General features: G+C 42.8%; 1 protein-coding gene across 1 annotated transcript in view; it reads left to right on the top strand.

Moving 5' to 3' along the window:
• Nucleotides 1-20,009, top strand: part of OTOG (otogelin) — a 1,187,449-nt gene that overhangs the window by 727,936 nt on the left and 439,504 nt on the right. The window contains exon 31 of the mRNA XM_086954148.1: nt 5,448-5,726. Within this exon, the coding sequence (XP_086810274.1) occupies nt 5,448-5,726 (279 nt within the window). The remainder of the gene's footprint in view (nt 1-5,447; nt 5,727-20,009) is intronic.

A 20,009-nucleotide genomic window follows, 5' to 3' on the forward strand; every position in this document is an offset into this window, starting at 1 on the left:
GGTGGTGGCAAAACATAAAATTTGCAACACACAAAAGGTGTTGGGATGATGCTCGCAATAGGTCTAACCACTGGCAATCACTTGGGTTCGCATTCCAACCCATTGTAGTGAAAATGTTGCCCATCAATGCGGGGTAAAAGGGGTCCCTATGCTTGCGGAATGGAGCAATGACATGGACTGCTTCATGTTGGTAGAGATGACAATATTAGGGCTGGGAGGAGCTCACAGATTTGAACTCTGTGGTATTTGGCGGAGTTACTGGAAAACTTCATCAAATTCCGCAGAGTTCCACAAGCTGGCGGAATTGCGAAGGCTGATGAAAGCAGTTGACATTTAGCTTTATAAAAAGAGCCTGGCACCACCAAGCATTTGTTGCCAACACACATCATCATCAGAGCTAAGCACACTATTTCCAGAACTGCAGTGCACAACCAACTTGAACCCCTGCAATGCCTGCCTCCCCAACAGCCCTCGCGTTCTCACTCGCCATAGAAATTCAGCTGGGGACTCCACATTTCCGGGGCCGGGCATGAAGATTATTTAAATTAGTTCTCCCTCACAAAGCCTCCTAGGCTGGTGCTGCTGTGTGCGTCACAGGCTTCAATGAGAGCCCCCTCTTCCCTCACAGGGCCCCTGCTTACTGCAGTAAGGTCTGAATATGAAGTCACATCCTGCGAGGCACAGAGCAGCCAATGTACACTGAGCCAGGAAGGTAGCAGAGCTCAGCTCGGGTAGGCTGAGGAGGCAAGGAGGGGCAAGATGTGACCTCACCACAGCGACTCGAAGGGAGAAGTAAGACTGCCATTCTAGTTTCCCTAAACAGGACAACTGCAAGAATGTGGGAGTCACCTGGGATAGCCCAGCACAGACTCGGTCTTTTGACTGTGCACTCAACGGCCTCTGCCACCGCTTCGAGTTTAGATGTCAGTGCTCAGGTGTGGGTAGTGCATCAGCAGCTCAGGCAGGACCAGTGCACGGACATGCTCCTCGTGCACTCTTTTGCAGGAGGGCTGCTAGGCAGCTGGGGTCCTAACTGCTAAGTGTTTCCAAAAGAACTGGAAGCAGCTGAAAATCCAGCAGGTGACGGTAATCGGACTGGAAAGGGATCTAAGTTCACCTGCTGCCTTTCAACAGGAGTCAGATCCTGCTCCTACATGGGAGTGAAGACTCAACCAGTGTCAGTGGCTCATGGACAGAGGCAAACTTGTCCTTCTGCAGAGTCCTGAATATGGGTGGACGGTGGCGACCTCTGCTACACTGAGGTTGTGGAGTTTCTGCAATACTCAGTGCTCTGAGAGGAGCACAGAGTGAGCAAAAGCCTGAAAACTACTCTGGTGGAGCGAAGTTCACCTCCTTGTAATGAATACCCTAATGTTGAACTGACTAACACCACCAGAAAGAATAAAAGATAATCAGTCAGTAAATAACTCTATTTTCGATCACAAAGATCTTGCAAAGTGCGTGGTGCAACATAAATATGAAACAATACAGAGAATAAAAACCATTTTACAAAGTGCAAGATGCAACAATTGTTAAATCAATGCAAGATTAACAATCCTTGTTCAAGCAGTGAGCCAGGATTTGATGTGTGAGATTTGTAAAAGCTAAAAAGAAAAACAGCTCATATAATACATTTAAAATAAATGTTTGATCCCTAATGCATGCCAGAATCTGTCCAGACCAAAAACTACCACCTTGGGGGTGTCAGTGGCTAGGATTCTCAAAACCTCAAGAAAATCGCTAGGACCAATTAATTTGCACAGTGGAACAATCCATTTGCCCCTCAGAGTTCTGTAGTGGGGGCGAAAAAATACCAAGTGGATTTGGAGCTAGCCTTGCTGTCTGGGCACTGATCGTCAGAGGGGGCTTTGCTACACCATTTTTACAGAACAATTTAGTGGGTAGAGTTTTAAAACAGAATTGTATAAATAGTTTACGTGCCATAGGTGGAACAATTTCATCGATTGTTTCCGCATAAAGTGGGACAGATTTTAAAACTCATAAAATCCTCAGTCAATCTCCTTCACCAAAATAGTATCCCAATATATCTCCTTGACCCTACATTTTGGAATGAGGGGCAGTCTTTCAGGGGTAGATAATAAATAAACAAGAAGGATTAAGAGCCTCCGTAAACACATAATGATTCTCCATTTTTTGCAGGACAGGTAGAGTACATTCCAAATAAAGAAGCAGCATATGAGAAGGAACATCCTTTTTTTCTACAACCTTCCCAAACCAACACAGTCTAAACTCGGGGACCGGTAGTCAGCGGGAAGATCTACAATAAGTGATTGATTATATTTGAAAGCAAACACAGAGCACCATGGGTCCTGTTTCATAACAGGCTATGAGGTTAAAGTTGAGTGTCTTATAATAGATCCTGACCAACCTGACCAGCACGGCTTAAGATAAGCCTCAGAGAGCATACATAATGCTCTGTAATTCATGATAAGTCATGCTGTCCTGCTTTGAACACCTTGAATCTTGTAAATAGCTGGTTACAGAAGATTGGCCTAGAATGCATTGGCATACTTCAATCTAGAAATGATGGTGGCATTAACAACACAAGCTTTCAAGTGGCATGCAAAAAAGAAGGTTTTGTAGATGTGCTGGGAAGTGATAACTGGGCCTTTCATTCTTGTTGATTTATCCCCAGAAACTTCAACTAGCCCGCCATGGCCCCAATTGCAAGTTTGGTAATTACCAGTTCAGCACAGTAACAGCCCACTAGTACTATGCAATTATGAGTTAGACCCCATGGAATGGGGAATTACCTAGCAGAACAGGAAATAGTAGGTGGTATTCCGCATGGTAGCCTCTTTTCCATGGGGTTTAACACACATCTTTAGCACCTGCTCTTTGTAGGTGGTAACAGCGTGCAGAGGGATGTGGTAAAAGTGTATTATTGTATCTCATGGTTGGAGGTAAGGGTAAGAGGTGTGAAGGCAGCAGTGAAGAATGTTGGTTGGCAAAGGTGAGTAGGCAATGCTACCCCTAGGGCTTGTTTGAGGCTTGTGCAGATGTCATGGAATGGGTCATATAACGGGTCCAGGCTACAATGCAGGCTTTTCCCACAGGGAGTTTACCTGCTGGAGTTTTCAGCAAAATATAATCCTACTAGGATTCAGTTATGTGACTGTTTTTTTCACAAAGATATCTGCAGTGATCACATTAACAAATTGAGCTGTTGCAACATAAAAGATTGTATTTCCTGACAATCCCTCTAACTTGCTTTTATTTCTCATTTAAAGTGTGCAAATGGTATTTTATATGCATTTACCTGAAGATAAAAGGCCAACAAAATAGTTGCAGAATAGTTTGTTTTCTTTGGGCTACGTCTCTGACGTCACCCCCATTGCATTCAGGATCACAGTTCCATTCTTTATGTGTACTGAGCTGTCATTGAGGCCCCATCTGCAGGCGAGCCCAGTTCAAATCAGCTAAAGAACTGTTAGTGTTCCGTAAACTGCAGCAGCACAGGCCATGGTAACGCCTTTTTAGTCTAATCCACGTTGAGTGCCTGCTTCCTCCACCCCATTCAACAACTGCCCAAAAGATCTCCTCTACTTCTCTTCGAAAAAGTCAGGAAGGTGTATCTTTACCTCACCCACTGCTTTCCCACCGTTAATCAATTACATTGATTGCAACTGGGCCTTTGCTTACTTAGATATTTAGACAGCTTTCACCAGTGCTTGAAATGGAAAAATGGAAGTGCAGGTACTGTGTACCAGAGTATCTGCTTGTTTCTGAGAAGTGCCGGTACTCTCCAATTAAAGTATTACGTCACTCTTGAGAAGTGCCGGTACTCTTCATCTCAAAATAAAAAAGTGCTGGTTCTCAGTACCGAACACTACCGTCCCCATTTAAAGCACTGGCTGTCACAAAAGTTCACAAAAGTCCTCATTCACTACCCTCCACGTGCATCTTTCCTCTATCCTCTTTGTTTTAACCCGTTCACCATTTTAACCGCATCGCTGCGGCGGCTTTTCCCGCTATGTGCGGCTAATTTAAAAAAGCTGCGTTACATGATGAGCTCAGCTCGTCATCAGCACACGACCACAGTAGCTGATGACGAGCTGAGCTCGTCATCAGCAGCAATGAGGTTGAAAATATAGATCACAATCACTAGGTGCAGCATCCTGCACTCCCTGTTACGAACTAGCTCGGCAATTCTACTGTGTGAGCTTCCCAGCATAATGCCTGCCAGGAATACCTATGAGTTACACCATACACACCCACACAGTCATACAAAATCATGCAAATATACACACCCACACAGTCATTGAAGTCAGTTGCCAAGTGTTATAAGCAGGTCTTTAAAAGTGGGCCGGGTCTCACCGGTGCTGAACACGAGCAATTCTTTAAAGGGGGCCTCGAAACGGGTCTCTATCGGGCTCTGTTTGGTGCCCTGGCACAGGCGGTCTGTTTTTTTCCGGATGGCAGTGACAGCAGGCACATCGATGTGCGCGTACTCACACTGCTGACTTTTCACTAGTGGAGAAGTTACACAGAGAGTCATTTTCTCTTTGAATTTCCTCTCTCTTTTTGAAACTCAGGAGCAGCAACATTGTCTTGGTGTCACCAGGGCTTTAAGCGGAAGCTTTTTCAATATTATATACAAGCCATAGTTGCTACTTATTTATCTTTTGCAACTAACAACCATTGACAAAGCCAATAGTCCTGATTTGTTGTTGGTATGATGCTGTATCACAAATCTAGATGGAATGGCAGAAACTGAAAAATACAAGTCAGGCGGCACCCTAGGCTTGGCACAGATTTTTACTGTACGCGTTTTTAAGTCACGATCTTAATTACATTGGCCACGCCCCTTTGAGAGACTCCCCGCGCTAGTTTTTTCATCCCACTTAAAGCCCTGGTTATAAGTATCTTCACATTACACATGCCCTGACCTTCCACACAATACAAATCATGGTGCATGGTTAATGTTAAACTGGTGGAGGTTAAGTTTTGGCAAAACGTTACTTGTTACATTTGATTATTACAATAGTTTTTATGAAAGGAAAAATCAAAGAGTAGGAGATTACACACTGGCCTTTATTTGTATATATTTGACCCAAAACAAACAGCTGCACGTTATGTTTGTGAATGATAATAACCATGTATGGTATCTACAGCGCTCACCTGTTAATTGTGAGATAACGGCCTCTTAATGTCTACTTGATAAGCAACAGTGCTACTGCAAAATGCAAAACAAACCATGGCATTAAAGACTGAAACACCAGCGAGCATAGCCCTCCTTCTGTAGCTGGAATATTTAAACAATTTAGTTCAATTTTGACTCTAAATAGAATTACATTTTTTAATTTACAGTCTTTTGTTGAAGATATTTCCTCGTGTGAAATGACAAGCAGCATACTGAGTATTGTATAATGGCTTTGCATTTTGAGTGATCATTTATTTCTGTTTGTTTACCTGTTTTTTTTCAGACCTAACACTGGTATCGTTTGAAATGGCGGATCGACCGAATTTCTTTCTGCATGTAGGCCTGGACAGTAAACTTGCTGTTTCTAAATGGCAAAAGAGTGAAGACTTTCAAAACCGATCCACATTTATTATCCACAAAAATACCTGGATTGCCAGATATAAATCTTTTGAGTCCTTTTACAAGCCAGGATATTTTGTGCGCATTTCAGCCTCCTCTGTTTACCTTGCAAAATACCGTCATTCTGATGCTTACAGACTCTCGACTCTGTTTAAACTTGTAGGTATGTTTCTCATTTGAAATTCTAATAGTCGCATGTTTGTTCCATCAATTAACAAAAAATACATGTGAACTAAATGTACCACCAAGGAGGATAACAATTATAGTGCTCGCTGAAGATTAACTATCCTAGCAGAGGTAATGCTGTTTCACTAGCTCTAGTTTAGCCTCCGCATAATTCACTACAGCACTAGTTAACTTAAAGATTTCTGAGGATTTATCTTTCTTTATTGGTCTGTATACAAGATGTTTGTGTGTGTTGTAGACAATGTTCCAGAGTAAACTGGAGCTAAATAGTATGACGTCATCTTTGGAATGTTGCAGATGGTGCTGAGGTAAAAGATATTTGGTTGAAGATGGGATATGGAGGGAGAGCATACAGTCGGAAGGATACCAGCATGGGAGCGGAAGTCGGTTAACCACCGTTTTGTTGCAGCTAACCCTGATAAGAGAAGGGCACCGATAGGATAAGAGGCAGCTCATATTTAAGTGTTCCCCCAGGCTCTCTATCAGGCTTTTCACAATGGAGGTCCAATGCTCTGGAGACCACAAACGGATTTCAGAAAATCATCCTCCTTTCTTTAGTAGAATCGTTGAATGATAGCTGGTATTTGACATACATAGAATTTTTATTGCCCTGCCAGAACTCTACAATTTGAGTAACACTAAAGCTCCACAGGGCCTGATTTAGAGTTCAGTGGATGGGAAACTGTCACAAACAGCACGGATAGCCTGCCCACTCTATCCCAAGTGCCTCAGGATATAATGCACTTCTAATACAGCGGACGGGATATCCGTCACATTTGTGACAGGTGTAACCTGTCTGTCGAACTCTAAATCAAGCCCCTGGTTTCGCTTGTGTTTTGTTTATCTGAGTGGAGCATATGATGATCACTTGAAACTAATAACATTGTGATTCAGGAGTGTGACACAGGACATGCAATTTGTAGTGCTGGCCTACAGGTAAAACCCAAGATAGGACACATAAAAAGTCACAGTGGGAGTAGAGCAGAGTCAACAGGTTTTTACGTTCAGTATAAAGAGCGACCATAGTCTCAAAGGTAATTTTAAATTGCTGCCCTATAAGGAACTGAAATATCTTCATTCTCAGGGGTCTTACTAATATCAATAAAGAAAACTAAATTCCTTATCTGAAACATCTCAAAAGAGAGTATTGAGTCGGTTAACCAGCCCATCACTACCCTGACAGTCAGACTGGGAAACATCAAAGTAGGCCTAAAGAAAATTCTTAAAAAACAGTCTGGTCATACAAAAGGGATTTATACATAATATGGGGGTCTCTGGTACATTACTGCAATCTGGAAGTGTGAACCTAAACAATACATCAACAATAATAAGAACTGACTAGTGAAAGAAATATGGAAAAGAGAAATGGGACTAGGTCACAGTTAAAATCCCCAATAACTAGGCATGATGCGACATCGGTCAGGGGAGAAGTGACAAAAGAAAAATGTATAGGAAGAACAAGAAATACTTGGGTGATAGTCAAGCATGTGACACAACACCAAGAGTGTGAGTGATACACAAAAAAAATCACAATAGTTTTAAAATGTAACTCTACCGCTGGCCGCTACACCATATACGGTAACCTCAGCTAATGTTCCAGTTCCTTCTTCAGGGAAGAAAAATGAAACCTGGTTTTCTTTATGGAACAAAGCCATACACTACTTAGGAAGCAGAACAAAACTCATTAATGTGATATAGAAATTAGGTCACCATGTACAAGAGTCACAGATCTATAATTTTATCCTTATGTCCAATCAGGATACATAAATTTAGGGCTGCCTGTTCCTTTAAGGGAAGAGGCAGTAAGTGACAGCAGGTGACACACTTTGATCCTGTATATCTTTTTTATTTTTCTTGAATACTATTCATAGCCAAATTGACATACACTGGTGAAGTGTTGTCTGTGTCGCGCACAGTTATGAAAAATCATATCTGTGAAATTTTGCAAATCAACCCAACAGTTGTGCAGCGATACACATCGTCATGTATATCCCTTCACAACACAGGTAAACTTGTAATAGTATCAAAAGCAGCAACATAAAACAACAACATGCATTAAATTAAAAAACGCACAAACACAAAACGTACATGCCAAGCCATCAGATATACTTGCTGTATATCAAGCAAAAAAAGCATAGACAAAACAATAGCATATATAAATGAGCGGTGACGCACAATACCATGTCATCTACTTTATGTTACTGTGAAATTCGGGCCTGCTTAATTTGTCAGGTTTAAAATGCTTACCCTCCTTTTGACAGTAGATCACCAGTTAGTGGATATCTGCTGTCAAATACAACTTTCTAACATACAGGACCAGCAAGAACAATTCATGATAGGACCACATACACAAACATAAAAAACACATGAACATTTCTTTCCAAAGGAGTTACGCAAAAACACATCTCCTTTCAACCAACTCACGTGTCTTGACTTCTTTAAATCACCCAGAACAATCCATGAATGATCTGTAGGCAGAAGCAAAAAAAATAAAAATACACAACACACAAAAGAGAGACATTTCTTTAACAAACGAATATCAATTATAACTTTTAATCAGAAGACAAAACATGATACACATTAACAAACACAAAAATAAATTTCCATTACTTAACTGTTACCATCTTGTCAGTCAGCTTGCAACATCAAGCCACCTTAGTTTTGCCTGCAGAGCATTTAACATGATGTTGGGACTTTCAAAGAAACCTTTTTTATATTTCCCTTTAGAATTAAGTTCTTTAATTTTTTTGATGTTCTTATGGAGAAACCAGAAACCCCACCTTTTAGAGGCCTGTTTATCAAGGTCATTCTGCATTCCACAGAGACAAAGCCCTAATTTAAAAGGTCACAAATGTCAACATGAGAGCCTCCTTCCATTGTTTACAGGAAAACTAAAGATAGCATCTCAGCGCAACTTGAGCCTCTGCAGCTTTTCTAGCCCCCAGCTTCTGTTCACTGTGAGGCTGACAAAGTCAAAAAGCCTTCCTAATTCCTCTTAACCTGTAATAATTCACTCTATTTAAAAAAATAATTTCTCCTTTTTAGGCGCTAAAAAAATTATCTCTGTCCCCAGATTATTAAACAACATTTACTGTGAATAATTCACAGAACCTAATAACACACATACCTGTTTTTAGAACGAATGCTTGTTGCAATGGTACTCATTTCAGCAACCTTAATTGGATCTTACTGGGTCATTTAAAAGGAAAACCCCAAAATGGGGACAACCTGCAAATTTGTATTATACCTACATGTATGCATTTACTGAAGCCTAAAGCACTTTAAAGCTGTTATAAATGGTCTATTTTACCCAAATTCGACTTTGATATTAGGGGTACTTAAAAATAAATATCCTATATTTGTGTTACATATTAATCATCCTCAGAATGTTCTTTACAAATTGCAGAGATTGGACATTAGACATATCTCATGTAAATCCTTAGTAAAATGAGTTTTGTACGCCTGCGCTAAGTGAAATTCCATATGCTAATGTTCTCATTATGCAGTGTAACACAACTTAAATTAAACTATAATGCTAGGATGTCACAGTATGAGCATTAAGCTTCATGAATAGTAAAAAACGAATTTTGTAGCACTTATTTTTAATAATTATTTTTTCAAAATGTATTAATTATTTTTAATAAACCCAATCATTTTTTATAATTCCACATATAAAAGCGAGCTGCATCCCTTGCCTATTATTTTAGACGCATTCATTTATAAGCCTAACCACAGAAGCCTAACTTATAACATGACAAAATGTTTGCGCCACTTTAAAAGGACAATTTGTAATTAGCAACAGACCCAAGAATATGCTTACAAAATTTTGCTTAATAGACTGAAAACATAAAAAAACCACAAACACACATTTGAGCTCGTTTCAGACATAAACAAAAAAGGGGTCAAAACACTCAGGACACACAATACAGCGCACTTTAGCCATGCATTTTGTGAATAGCGCCATCGCTATTCACTTACAGAAGTTGCACTAATGGGAACACCACATAGACATTTAAACACACATTTGACCCACAAATTAATACTCAGAACAAAAACAAAAAACTGCCCACAGACTGTACTTGAACCAAACCATTTGCAAATACTAGTTGTAAGTCATATTTACGAGAAACGCTTCTCAATAGTGTTCCAAAAGACTGCAAAAACAGCCCAACAGACTGATGTATGTCCAAGAAGCGAAAATACACTCAATTCACTAGCTCTGGCTAGCAGAACACCAAACAAAATCGTTCTGCATATCTTCATTCATAAAACTGCGCAGAACAAAGGATCCTTGTTTCGTATTATGTCATTTTTTAATTCCCTGGGGATACAAAATCACCAAGGAAGAAATATGTTTTTAAATCTAACCTATTTAGATATTTCCTTTAGGGGAAGCCGGCTAATTTACTTCACATCATACTATGGTACCTCCCAAAAAAGCAACACATTTTTCCATGTGAGTTTAAAAAACAGGCATGCCAAAAATACTGCGGAATACGCAAGTATTATAATCAAAGTAGTGCTTAAGGTACTTTTCGTACGTGCACCGTTCCTAAGGACCAAATAGAGAAAATTCTCCCATTACCTGTCTACACAAATTGCAATTCGCACATCCAAACCTATACAAACCAAAAGTTGGCCAACACAAATTCCAAAGTTCCAAAGCTACATTTCCAAATTTGCTAAGATCAGGTATCTTATAGCTCACTAATCTAGCTTCACACTTCAAGGGGTTATCTCTACCAATACACTCACAAATATACGAGCCCCTCGGCTATGGTAATTGCAATGACCAAATCAAAAACCAAGAAACCAACCCCTCGGCTTTGGTAAGTGCAATACCCAAATCAAAGACCCAAAGAACCAAAGGACTGGGAGCGACCCACTTATACTTAACTCTTACTTTTACTAATAAAAAGGTTATCCAAATTCTAACTGTCAAGTTCTACATGACCTAACGGTCTTTTTAGAATACTCACGCCAAAAAGGTTCTCAGTCAGGAGTGACATCATGTGGAGGATCAAAATCAGGAAGATCAGAAATATACTGGGCTGCAGAAACAAAGAATCTCCAGAATCCCTGTGCACAGAGTACCTTCTTAGTAGAATCCTGTTCTGTCCTCCTCAGTAGATTTCAGTCTCCTGACAAGATCACTCCCACAGAAAGTCACTTCTCTGATGAAGCCCGCGTTGGCTGCGCCATTTGAGGAACTGAAATATCTTCATTCTCAGGGGTCTTACTAATATCAATAAAGAACTTGGCACAGAAGCTGAAATATGAAAAGACATCTTTATTAAATGTAATAAATGAGGCCACGTCACACAGAAGTCGCAGCAACTGAATGAGGTAGTCTGAGGAATACAGAGAACAGAGGCCTTATATATGTTTTAGAGTTACAAAACTCAGCATAAAAGAAAGGGGGCAGTCCTAGCTTTTGCAAGCATGCAAAAAACCCAACATTCCTTCTTACACAAGCTGGACAAACCCATATTAAAAGACCACAACCCATATCGTAAACAGGCCATAAAAAGAAGGAACAGAAACAGATGAGAGGTAGGATAAGGGGTGTGTATGTGCATACCAAACTTTACAATCTCCTGTGCTCTGATCCTTAATCTTGATCAGCTACTGGGCAAGGAACTGGTCTAACAAGGTCAGCTTCAGGCAACAGGGTCAGTTCACTCAGGTCATTCAAAAGTCAGCTAAAGTCATCGGCCTATGTGAGGGCAACTACAAAATGGCTGCCATGCACAAAATGGAACCCAAGGGTTCAGAATTCAAGGAACCTCACTTATGTTATTTTTCTATAACGAAAATGTAGTGTGCAACCTATACTAAATGAACTATTTGTTTCAGATCATACCTAGATAAGTTACCTTGCATGCTAGTAGTGTACCTTTATTATTATTTGATGTGCTTTCAATACTGGATTAAAGTTAGGTGAAAGAAGAGAAATCTATAAAATGTTTTAGGACAGGCTGAGTCTACTGCCTGGTGGACGAAATTGGGTTGTTTTTTGACTGGGGTGTGATCCCTGGTCAATCAGCAACCACAATCCTCATCAGGGTGAGGCACAAGCCAATTCAAAATTAACCTGTGCTCAAGCGTCTGGTAACTTTGGTCCGAGCAGTTAGGCTTAACTCGGAGGCAATGTGTAAAGGATTTGTGCAGCACTTCAAACAGTAATAAACTGAAAAGATAACACAAAAACGATCCCTCTCCCAAGTGATGAAAATAAAGTTATTGTTAATGAATAAAACAAGACCAAAACAACAATAATCCAGTCAGTAGTACCGGACATATGCAATTTTAAAGAGTTATGTGAAAATAGCCTCAAAACCCAAAAAGCTCTAACTGTGGATATATGGTTGTGACAGACCGAGATAAAGTCACAAGTTCAGGCCAACAGCGATGGAGCGCTGCTGGCTACAGGGACCCTGTTAGGCCAGCTGAACAAAGAACCCCAATTCTGGTTTACGTATAATTTTTAGGATCTGCGTCAAAGATGTGTAGTGCAACCGAATCTATGCATCACTTCCGAGGTGCAGCAAAGCTGTGATGCAAGGTCCTAAATTGTCATTGATGATCCCATCGACAAGGGCTTGTAATGCTCAATCCCGAGTTGAAAATGCGTTCTGCAGTCAGGGTGATGCCTGGGTTCCGAGGAGCTGCAAAGCTGCGATGTTGAATCTGTCATCATCTTCGAGGCTGCTGTTGACGAGGGATGCAAGGACCTCTGCTGAGGATGCATCACAAGGCGGTGGTTCCAAAGAGGCTGCGGGCAGTGGAAGCAATGTGAGCCTTTGCGACGGGTCTAATCCATACAGCAGGGGTGATGTTTCAGTTCTGCTCGGGGTTGCTCAATGAGGAGGAGGTGTGTTGGTACCTCTAGATCTGTGGAGGTTGGCAGAACACTTTAGGCCCACTACCAAAAGTCCAGGACTGGGGTCCAGGTTGTGAAAGCTTTCTGTCTCTGAGTGTCAAGTCAGGAGGCCAGCCAACTAGCCCTTGGAGTCACTCTTGTGGTCCTGATTTCAACAAATGCAGGCCCAGTCCTTCTCACTCAGGCAGGAGGACAGCAGGCATCAGGTCAGCACAGCAGGGCAGCAGTCCTTCAGAGCAGAAGTCCAGTAAAAATCAGTCCTTTCAGCAGCACAGCAGTCCTTCTTCCTGGCAGATTATCCACAGGTCCAGAAGTGTACTGAAGAGGTGGTGTCTGATTTCCAATCTTTATACCTGGTGCACTTCCTCTGGAAGGAGGGGGGAGGTTTTAGAAATTTTCTTTGATGGCTTCAGGCAGCCTGACTTCCCTGGCTCCAGACTAACTACCGAAGTTATGCAGTCCTTTGTGTGGAGCCTATTCAAGTGCAAGTAGGGCTGTGCCCTGCTTCACCCTGCCTTACTGCCTGCGATATCCCATTCAGGTACACCTAATCTCTCTGTTGTCTAGGGATGTCTATGAGGAATACATATAGCCCAACTGTCAACTACACCCTGTCATGTGACCCAGAGACAGAATGAAGGCACTAAATTGCTAAGGCAGAAAAATACCAACTTCCTAAAAGTGCATTTTCAAAATTGTAATTTAAAATCCGACTTATGTTAGGATGTTTTATTACAATTCCAAAGACACCGAACATGAACTTGTTACGCTCTCCCATTTGAAAATAAAGCGTAATAAATAGAATAAGGCAACTCCAATGGTATTCTATTGGAGAGGTAGGCCATGAAAGTGGTATAAAACGAATTTAAGAGTTTTTCAATACAAGGACATGCATAACTAAAAAGTACTTGTTCCAATAATACATTGCACCCTGCCATCTGGACTGTCCATGACCTACATGTTTTAGCAAGGAAGATGTAAGCCTTGCAAAAGGTTTACTGTGCCAGGTCGACATGGCAGTTTAACTGCACACAGAGACTGCAAGGGTAAGCCTGAGCCATGTTTAAAGTGCTGCTTTGGTGAGTGGCACAATCAGAGCTGCAAGGCCAATAGCATAATTTAAAGTAAATCAAATATGCCAATTAGATATAAGCAAATTCTACCATGATTTAAGGAGAGATCAAAAGTACTGTTTAGCAAGGGTAAATTGTGCAGAGTCCTAAAAACCAACACAAATGGGTTTAGAAAACAATAGGGTGAAGGCAAGAGGTCTGGGGATGACCCTGCAGAAAGGGCCCAGTGAAAAACCTAAATATTATAGTTGTACGTTACAGTTAAATGCAAGAGAGAATTCTTACGTCTCAGAAACAATGGTGTGGAAAGTTGTTTGTCGAGTATGGTACGGCGCACCTAGGTTGGTAGGTAGTTTGTGCAAATAAGTTTGTGCATGTCCTGCGTAGAATGAACATTTTAGATCTAAATTATGATTTTTTTAGATGGGCAAAGTGGGAGTTATTATATAGAGCGAAACAAGCGTTCATCCTATGTAACAATTGGCATAGTATTTACACTAGAAATGCTAATTTATATTGGAGTTTCTAAAGAGGTGAGATCGACTTAGCCTAAGCCACACTGGTGAGTGAGGCTCTCTCCTTTTTTAGCTTTCAGTGCCAACCTATTAATGGGATTGGTTGTTTTTTTCTTGAGGATGACTGACAATCTTATATGCATTGGCGTTAAAGTCCTCACATGAAATCAACAGTAAAGGAGGACAGCCACACCACACGCACATTATTTAAATGCGAGAGAGATTGATATTAATGAGAACATTGTGCAATTATTAGCATATTATCTGAAGCTAAAATGCTGAATATAGAAATGAGAATATGATCATTCAATTTGCTTTGAATGATTAAAACAAGAATCTTTGTATATCAGAATGTTATTACCTGTAAATCCTCCAAGGTGCGCTTGTTGTTATTTACCCAGTCTATTGAAATGATGGTTTGCTTTGCATTTGTATTGGGTGTCTTCTGAAACATTAATGATGATGAAGTTTCCTGGGATGTGTAAAAAGTATGTTATTGAACACATTTACACTGAAACCAAAGATACTGCATGCTGACCACATTTCTGCATTAAACTTGTGAAAACATTCTCTTCCTAGTCATATTTAAACACAACATGATAGTAGCTCAAAGGTAAATGCTGGACCTGCCATGTTCATAAGACTCCTAATATTTTTCGTAGGAAGAGGAGTTCATTTGATTCATTTTCTACCATTTCAGACAGGTTACATGTTGAACCCCGGCAAGGCTAGCCCAGCCTTCGTTACTTCTGAAGTCTGTCTCTAGCTACTAATCTTTAGAGATGACCAAATTGTGGTAGGATGCTCTACAACAAAATATATAGTAAATTTCTAAATGAATGTGTAGGGTTTGTATTATTTGAAATTGGATCATTATCTAGCGATTATGGGAGAAGTACTCATCCTGAAATAAATGCGTGAACATCATGGTTTTTATTCTGTTGGAAATTAAAATAGTAATGCAATCTAGAGAATCCCTCAAGGATTTTGAGACGTTTGTGACCCTTACTGAGCAGACCTAGCTCCTCGAGATGCGTAACAGTTCATAAACAGCAGGCAATATAATGTTCCCTCAGAGCATAGTGTTCACCACTAGCATTTTAAATAGTGAGTCCATGAGTTTTACTCATAGGGTCTTGGCCCAAATTAAGGGGTTGGTGGGGGTTGCACGAATAATTCAGAAAACTGATCTATACATTAAAGTATTTTTCGAATATCTCCTGTAGGAAAGTGGATTCATATTGGGGGTGTGCAAGTTTCTACCTCAAAGGATAAGGACACAGTCTACTAGATGTCATGCAAATAAAATAAAATAGACCTGTGCTCAATCCCTATTAACATGACACATAGTAGTCAAGTTTAAAACAATGTTCAAAGTACCAAGACAGTGCATAAACAGTAGAAGAAATGTTAAAATAAAGAGTAGCATTTTATGAGTAAAATAAGATAAAAGCTGTGGAACTGAAGATATACATTTTTAAAGAATTAAAAGGAAAAATTGGCTAGAAAAATAAAGTGCTCAATGTAAGTTAATGGTTGCAGTAGCCCATAACCAACGTGCAATTTCAGTCTGACATGAATGAACCCAGGTCGGATACACCGAGTGGATTGGTTCTTGTGAAAGTCTGGAAGACAATATGGCTGAGATACCCGCCACCCCCTCTCAACACACTCCCCAAGGATGGGAAACCGGAAACAGTTCTGAACTTTTGGAAGACGGGAGGGAGTGACCCTCCCGGCCGTATTTATTAAAATATGAAACAAAATTAAAACATTAAAATAACAGTTTCATATTATGTACAATTTCATTACCACATTGCGATGTTTGGCTAACCTTAACATATTCTCTAATACAAAGGTTCTCCTAGCCGAACTAACATCCTACAAAACATTAACTTGAAATTTTGAAATTGTACATCCTAACGTTTAAGGGCCAACGGCAAGGTCGTAACCGGTGTCAAGATCCCTAAACCAGAAATATCCCCCTCACTTGTGAGGGGCGACCGCACAGAGGTGTACCTCAAGTGCAACTACCAATTTCCCTTGACTTGACGGGGGCCCCAATAAACTCGACGCCACTTAAAGGTCGTCCGAGGACTCGTGTGAGGTATCTAGAAGGTAGCGTAGACCCCCTCCCAAACCCCACACAACTTACCACATCTGCCGTCGCAGATATCCTGGCCCCGGGAAATTCCCCAGGAGGGGGCTGTAACCCCTCCTACCCAGGAAGGGGCCTTGACCGCCTTTCCTTTCCTTTCGGCGGCCCATCCTTAGAAGGGACCGCCTACCCGTTGAGGGGCCAATGGCCACCTCCCTCGAGCGCTCCCATCCGTAATGGGTGACGCCCACTCATAGGGATCTTCCAATTAGTGCTCACCGATCATGACCTTACCGCCCGACCAAAATAAATACGACAATTCTAACTAAATTACTAAAATGACTAAATTACTAAAAGACAGTAACAAACAGCTTATCAACAAGCAAGATTACGGATCAACACTAGTGCAGGATTACTTTATTTGAGAACATACTACGAATTGACCATTCTTTATTGCATAATCAAACTTATCACGATAATCATCACAACCTGCAAGAATTAGCGTTACCACATCAAACTTTATTCAAAAACCACTCGCTGTCCTCAGGGGCTGGTGGGCGGGTCAAAATTGGCTCTTCGTTCCGTCTCGAGCTCACGTGCAGCGAGGGGGTGCAGCTTCAGAGCACAGGAACAAGAGGATGCGTTCTTGGCTTGTTGCTCCTTTTATCCGTCTTCAGGGCGGGCGTAAACCCGCCCCCGCCTGCCCCTAGGGCGTGGCCGGCCGCGTCAGTGTCTAGGCCAGCCCACTCTAGGGCGGGAAAAAGCGCGCCCCGGCTACGCCGCTTCGGGCATACCAGCCGAGGCTCGCCTCCCGCCCAAAAATGGCTTCCCGGGGGGCTCGTGGTACTCCGCCATACGTTCGGGGGGACCGAATGGTCGCCCCTTTCCATATGGCTGAGATACCCGCCACCCCCTCTCAACACACTCCCCAAGGATGGGAAACCGGAAACAGTTCTGAACTTTTGGAAGACGGGAGGGAGTGACCCTCCCGGACGTATTTATTAAAATATGAAACAAAATTAAAACATTAAAATAACAGTTTCATATTATGTACAATTTCATTACCACATTGCGATGTTTGGCTAACCTTAACATATTCTCTAATACAAAGGTTCTCCTAGCCGAACTAACATCCTACAAAACATTAACTTGAAATTTTGAAATTGTACATCCTAACGTTTAAGGGCCAACGGCAAGGTCGTAACCGGTGTCAAGATCCCTAAACCAGAAATATCCCCCTCACTTGTGAGGGGCGACCGCACAGAGGTGTACCTCAAGTGCAACTACCAATTTCCCTTGACTTGACGGGGGCCCCAATAAACTCGACGCCACTTAAAGGTCGTCCGAGGACTCGTGTGAGGTATCTAGAAGGTAGCGTAGACCCCCTCCCAAACCCCACACAACTTACCACATCTGCCGTCGCAGATATCCTGGCCCCGGGAAATTCCCCAGGAGGGGGCTGTAACCCCTCCTACCCAGGAAGGGGCCTTGACCGCCTTTCCTTTCCTTTCGGCGGCCCATCCTTAGAAGGGACCGCCTACCCGTTGAGGGGCCAATGGCCACCTCCCTCGAGCGCTCCCATCCGTAATGGGTGACGCCCACTCATAGGGATCTTCCAATTAGTGCTCACCGATCATGACCTTACCGCCACAGGCCGGATAGTTGACCGGCTATCCGGACCCCCCACACACTCCTACCTAAAGGTCATGTCTTAAAGTCCTCAGCCAAGCTATCAGGTCTCCTATGAGTAACTCGTTCCCCACCCGGGACAAGTGAACACCATCCCCCAAATACATACTGTCCCCTTTAATACAACCATGCGAAATAGAATGCAGTGTACTTGAACGGAACAACCTACTCACTTTATTATTAATCTTCCGTACTGAATGATTCAGAGCAGAAACTGAAAGAGCCCCCCGCCACACTTTTCGTGGGATCATATGGGACCATGCAATCGTGCACCCTGGAACTCTTCTCGCTAACCAACTTACAGTGGAAAGCATCGCCTCAAGAAGAAGTCGTCTACCAGCGGTCACCAAATCATTGCCCCCAAGATGTACTATGATTATAGCCGGCGGTGACCTCGTCCGCCCTAACAAACCCTCGAAAAATGATTGAAACTGGTCAATACAGAGCCCGCCCTTTCCGTAGAAGGACACACTGTACCCGTATTCCCCAGCCACGTGAATCATGTCACCTGCTTTGAATACGTCCGCGGCACGCCTCACGTATGAGTGGCCCACGACCCACACCTCCTTTTTCACAGCCGGTGATGTTTGACCGCTGGCCCGGTGTTGGGTCGACTGCATAGTCCGCCCCGCCTCGTAGGCTTGCGCAACTGAAAACCAAACAAAAACAAGAAGCGTGAGTACATCATTACAGCTTCACAACATGTGCAACCGCACATACCTTTTATAACAGTTGGAGGACCAACGCCCCACACGTTTAACTTGTTCGATATTCAGACCCCTGGCTGTAGCCTCTGTAGCAGCCCCTATCCGAAAGGAATGGGTCCCAAACTCGCCGGGGTTCAAGCCCGCAGCGGAAATCGACATCGCAAGTACCCGCTGAAACTGAAACCTCGTCAGTGGGGTGGCGTCAGCGTGTCTCAACAAGGTCCCCCCCCATGATGCCACCCTTTGCGCTAAATATTCCTCTACGCAACTTACCGGGCACATGGAGGACCCGGGAATCCTTTGTATGATTATGCAGTCCCCCATCGCACCCTGATCGGTCTTGGACCTGACAAACGAGACAGTCATTGTCTCCCCTCTGACCTGAACGTGCTCTCGGCACAGTCCCCCCATCGTATCCCGCTTGTTCCTCGCCACTAGTTCGCTTACCCGCATAGCCCCATGGAATGCCAGCGCAAAAGCGGCTCGGAATAACACTGTTTCATACTGGGATGAACACGTTGAAGGGAGTACCGATAATAACAGGGCCAGCCTATCCAGACCTATCGGGCGCCTTTCATCTACTCTGCGACCCTCAAGGCGTTGCCACCCACGTAGCGCTTTTTGTACAACGAAAGACGCTGTCGGGTCCTGGATCCCATAAGCCCTTGCCACAAAGGAAATGGCTGCCCGATGCCTCTGGGCCGTAGCCACTGATTTGCCTGCCTGATGTAAAGACAGCAGGAATTTTACTACCCACTCCTCCTGGCCCCAAAGCTCCCCTCTAGCAGTCCCCAAAAAGGACAAATAGGAACGGAACGCCCCTTCATATGCCTTCCTCGTCCTGGGTGCTAAACTCTCTCCCACGAGGTTTCGTAGTTCGGGGCACCGAGAGACCAGAGAGCTTCGGGAAAGGGTGCCGCCACCGGGTCCGCTGTGGGCAGAAAACCCCAGAAGGCCTGCATACGGAAATGAGAAAGCGCATCAGCCGCTTGGTTCATCACCCCCGGCACATGTCTTGCCTTAAATAGCACATTCAATTGCATACACAACAAAACAATTTCTTTGAGCAGTCTCAGAATCCATTTGCATCGTGCCGCCTGGCTATTGATACACTCAACCACGGTCATGTTATCAGACCAGAACACCACAGAGTGATCTCTGAACCCCTCGGGCCAAGTTTTCAGGGCCACCAGAATGGGGAACAGTTCAAGAAAAGCAATGTTACTCGTCAGCCCACCCTCATGCCACCATGACGGCCATTTTTGAGCCGACCATTGTGTGCCAAATATGGCACC

Source organism: Lissotriton vulgaris, chromosome 2_1, assembly GCF_964263255.1.
Source record: "Lissotriton vulgaris chromosome 2_1, aLisVul1.2, whole genome shotgun sequence".
Classification (NCBI taxonomy): Eukaryota; Metazoa; Chordata; class Amphibia; order Caudata; family Salamandridae; genus Lissotriton; species Lissotriton vulgaris.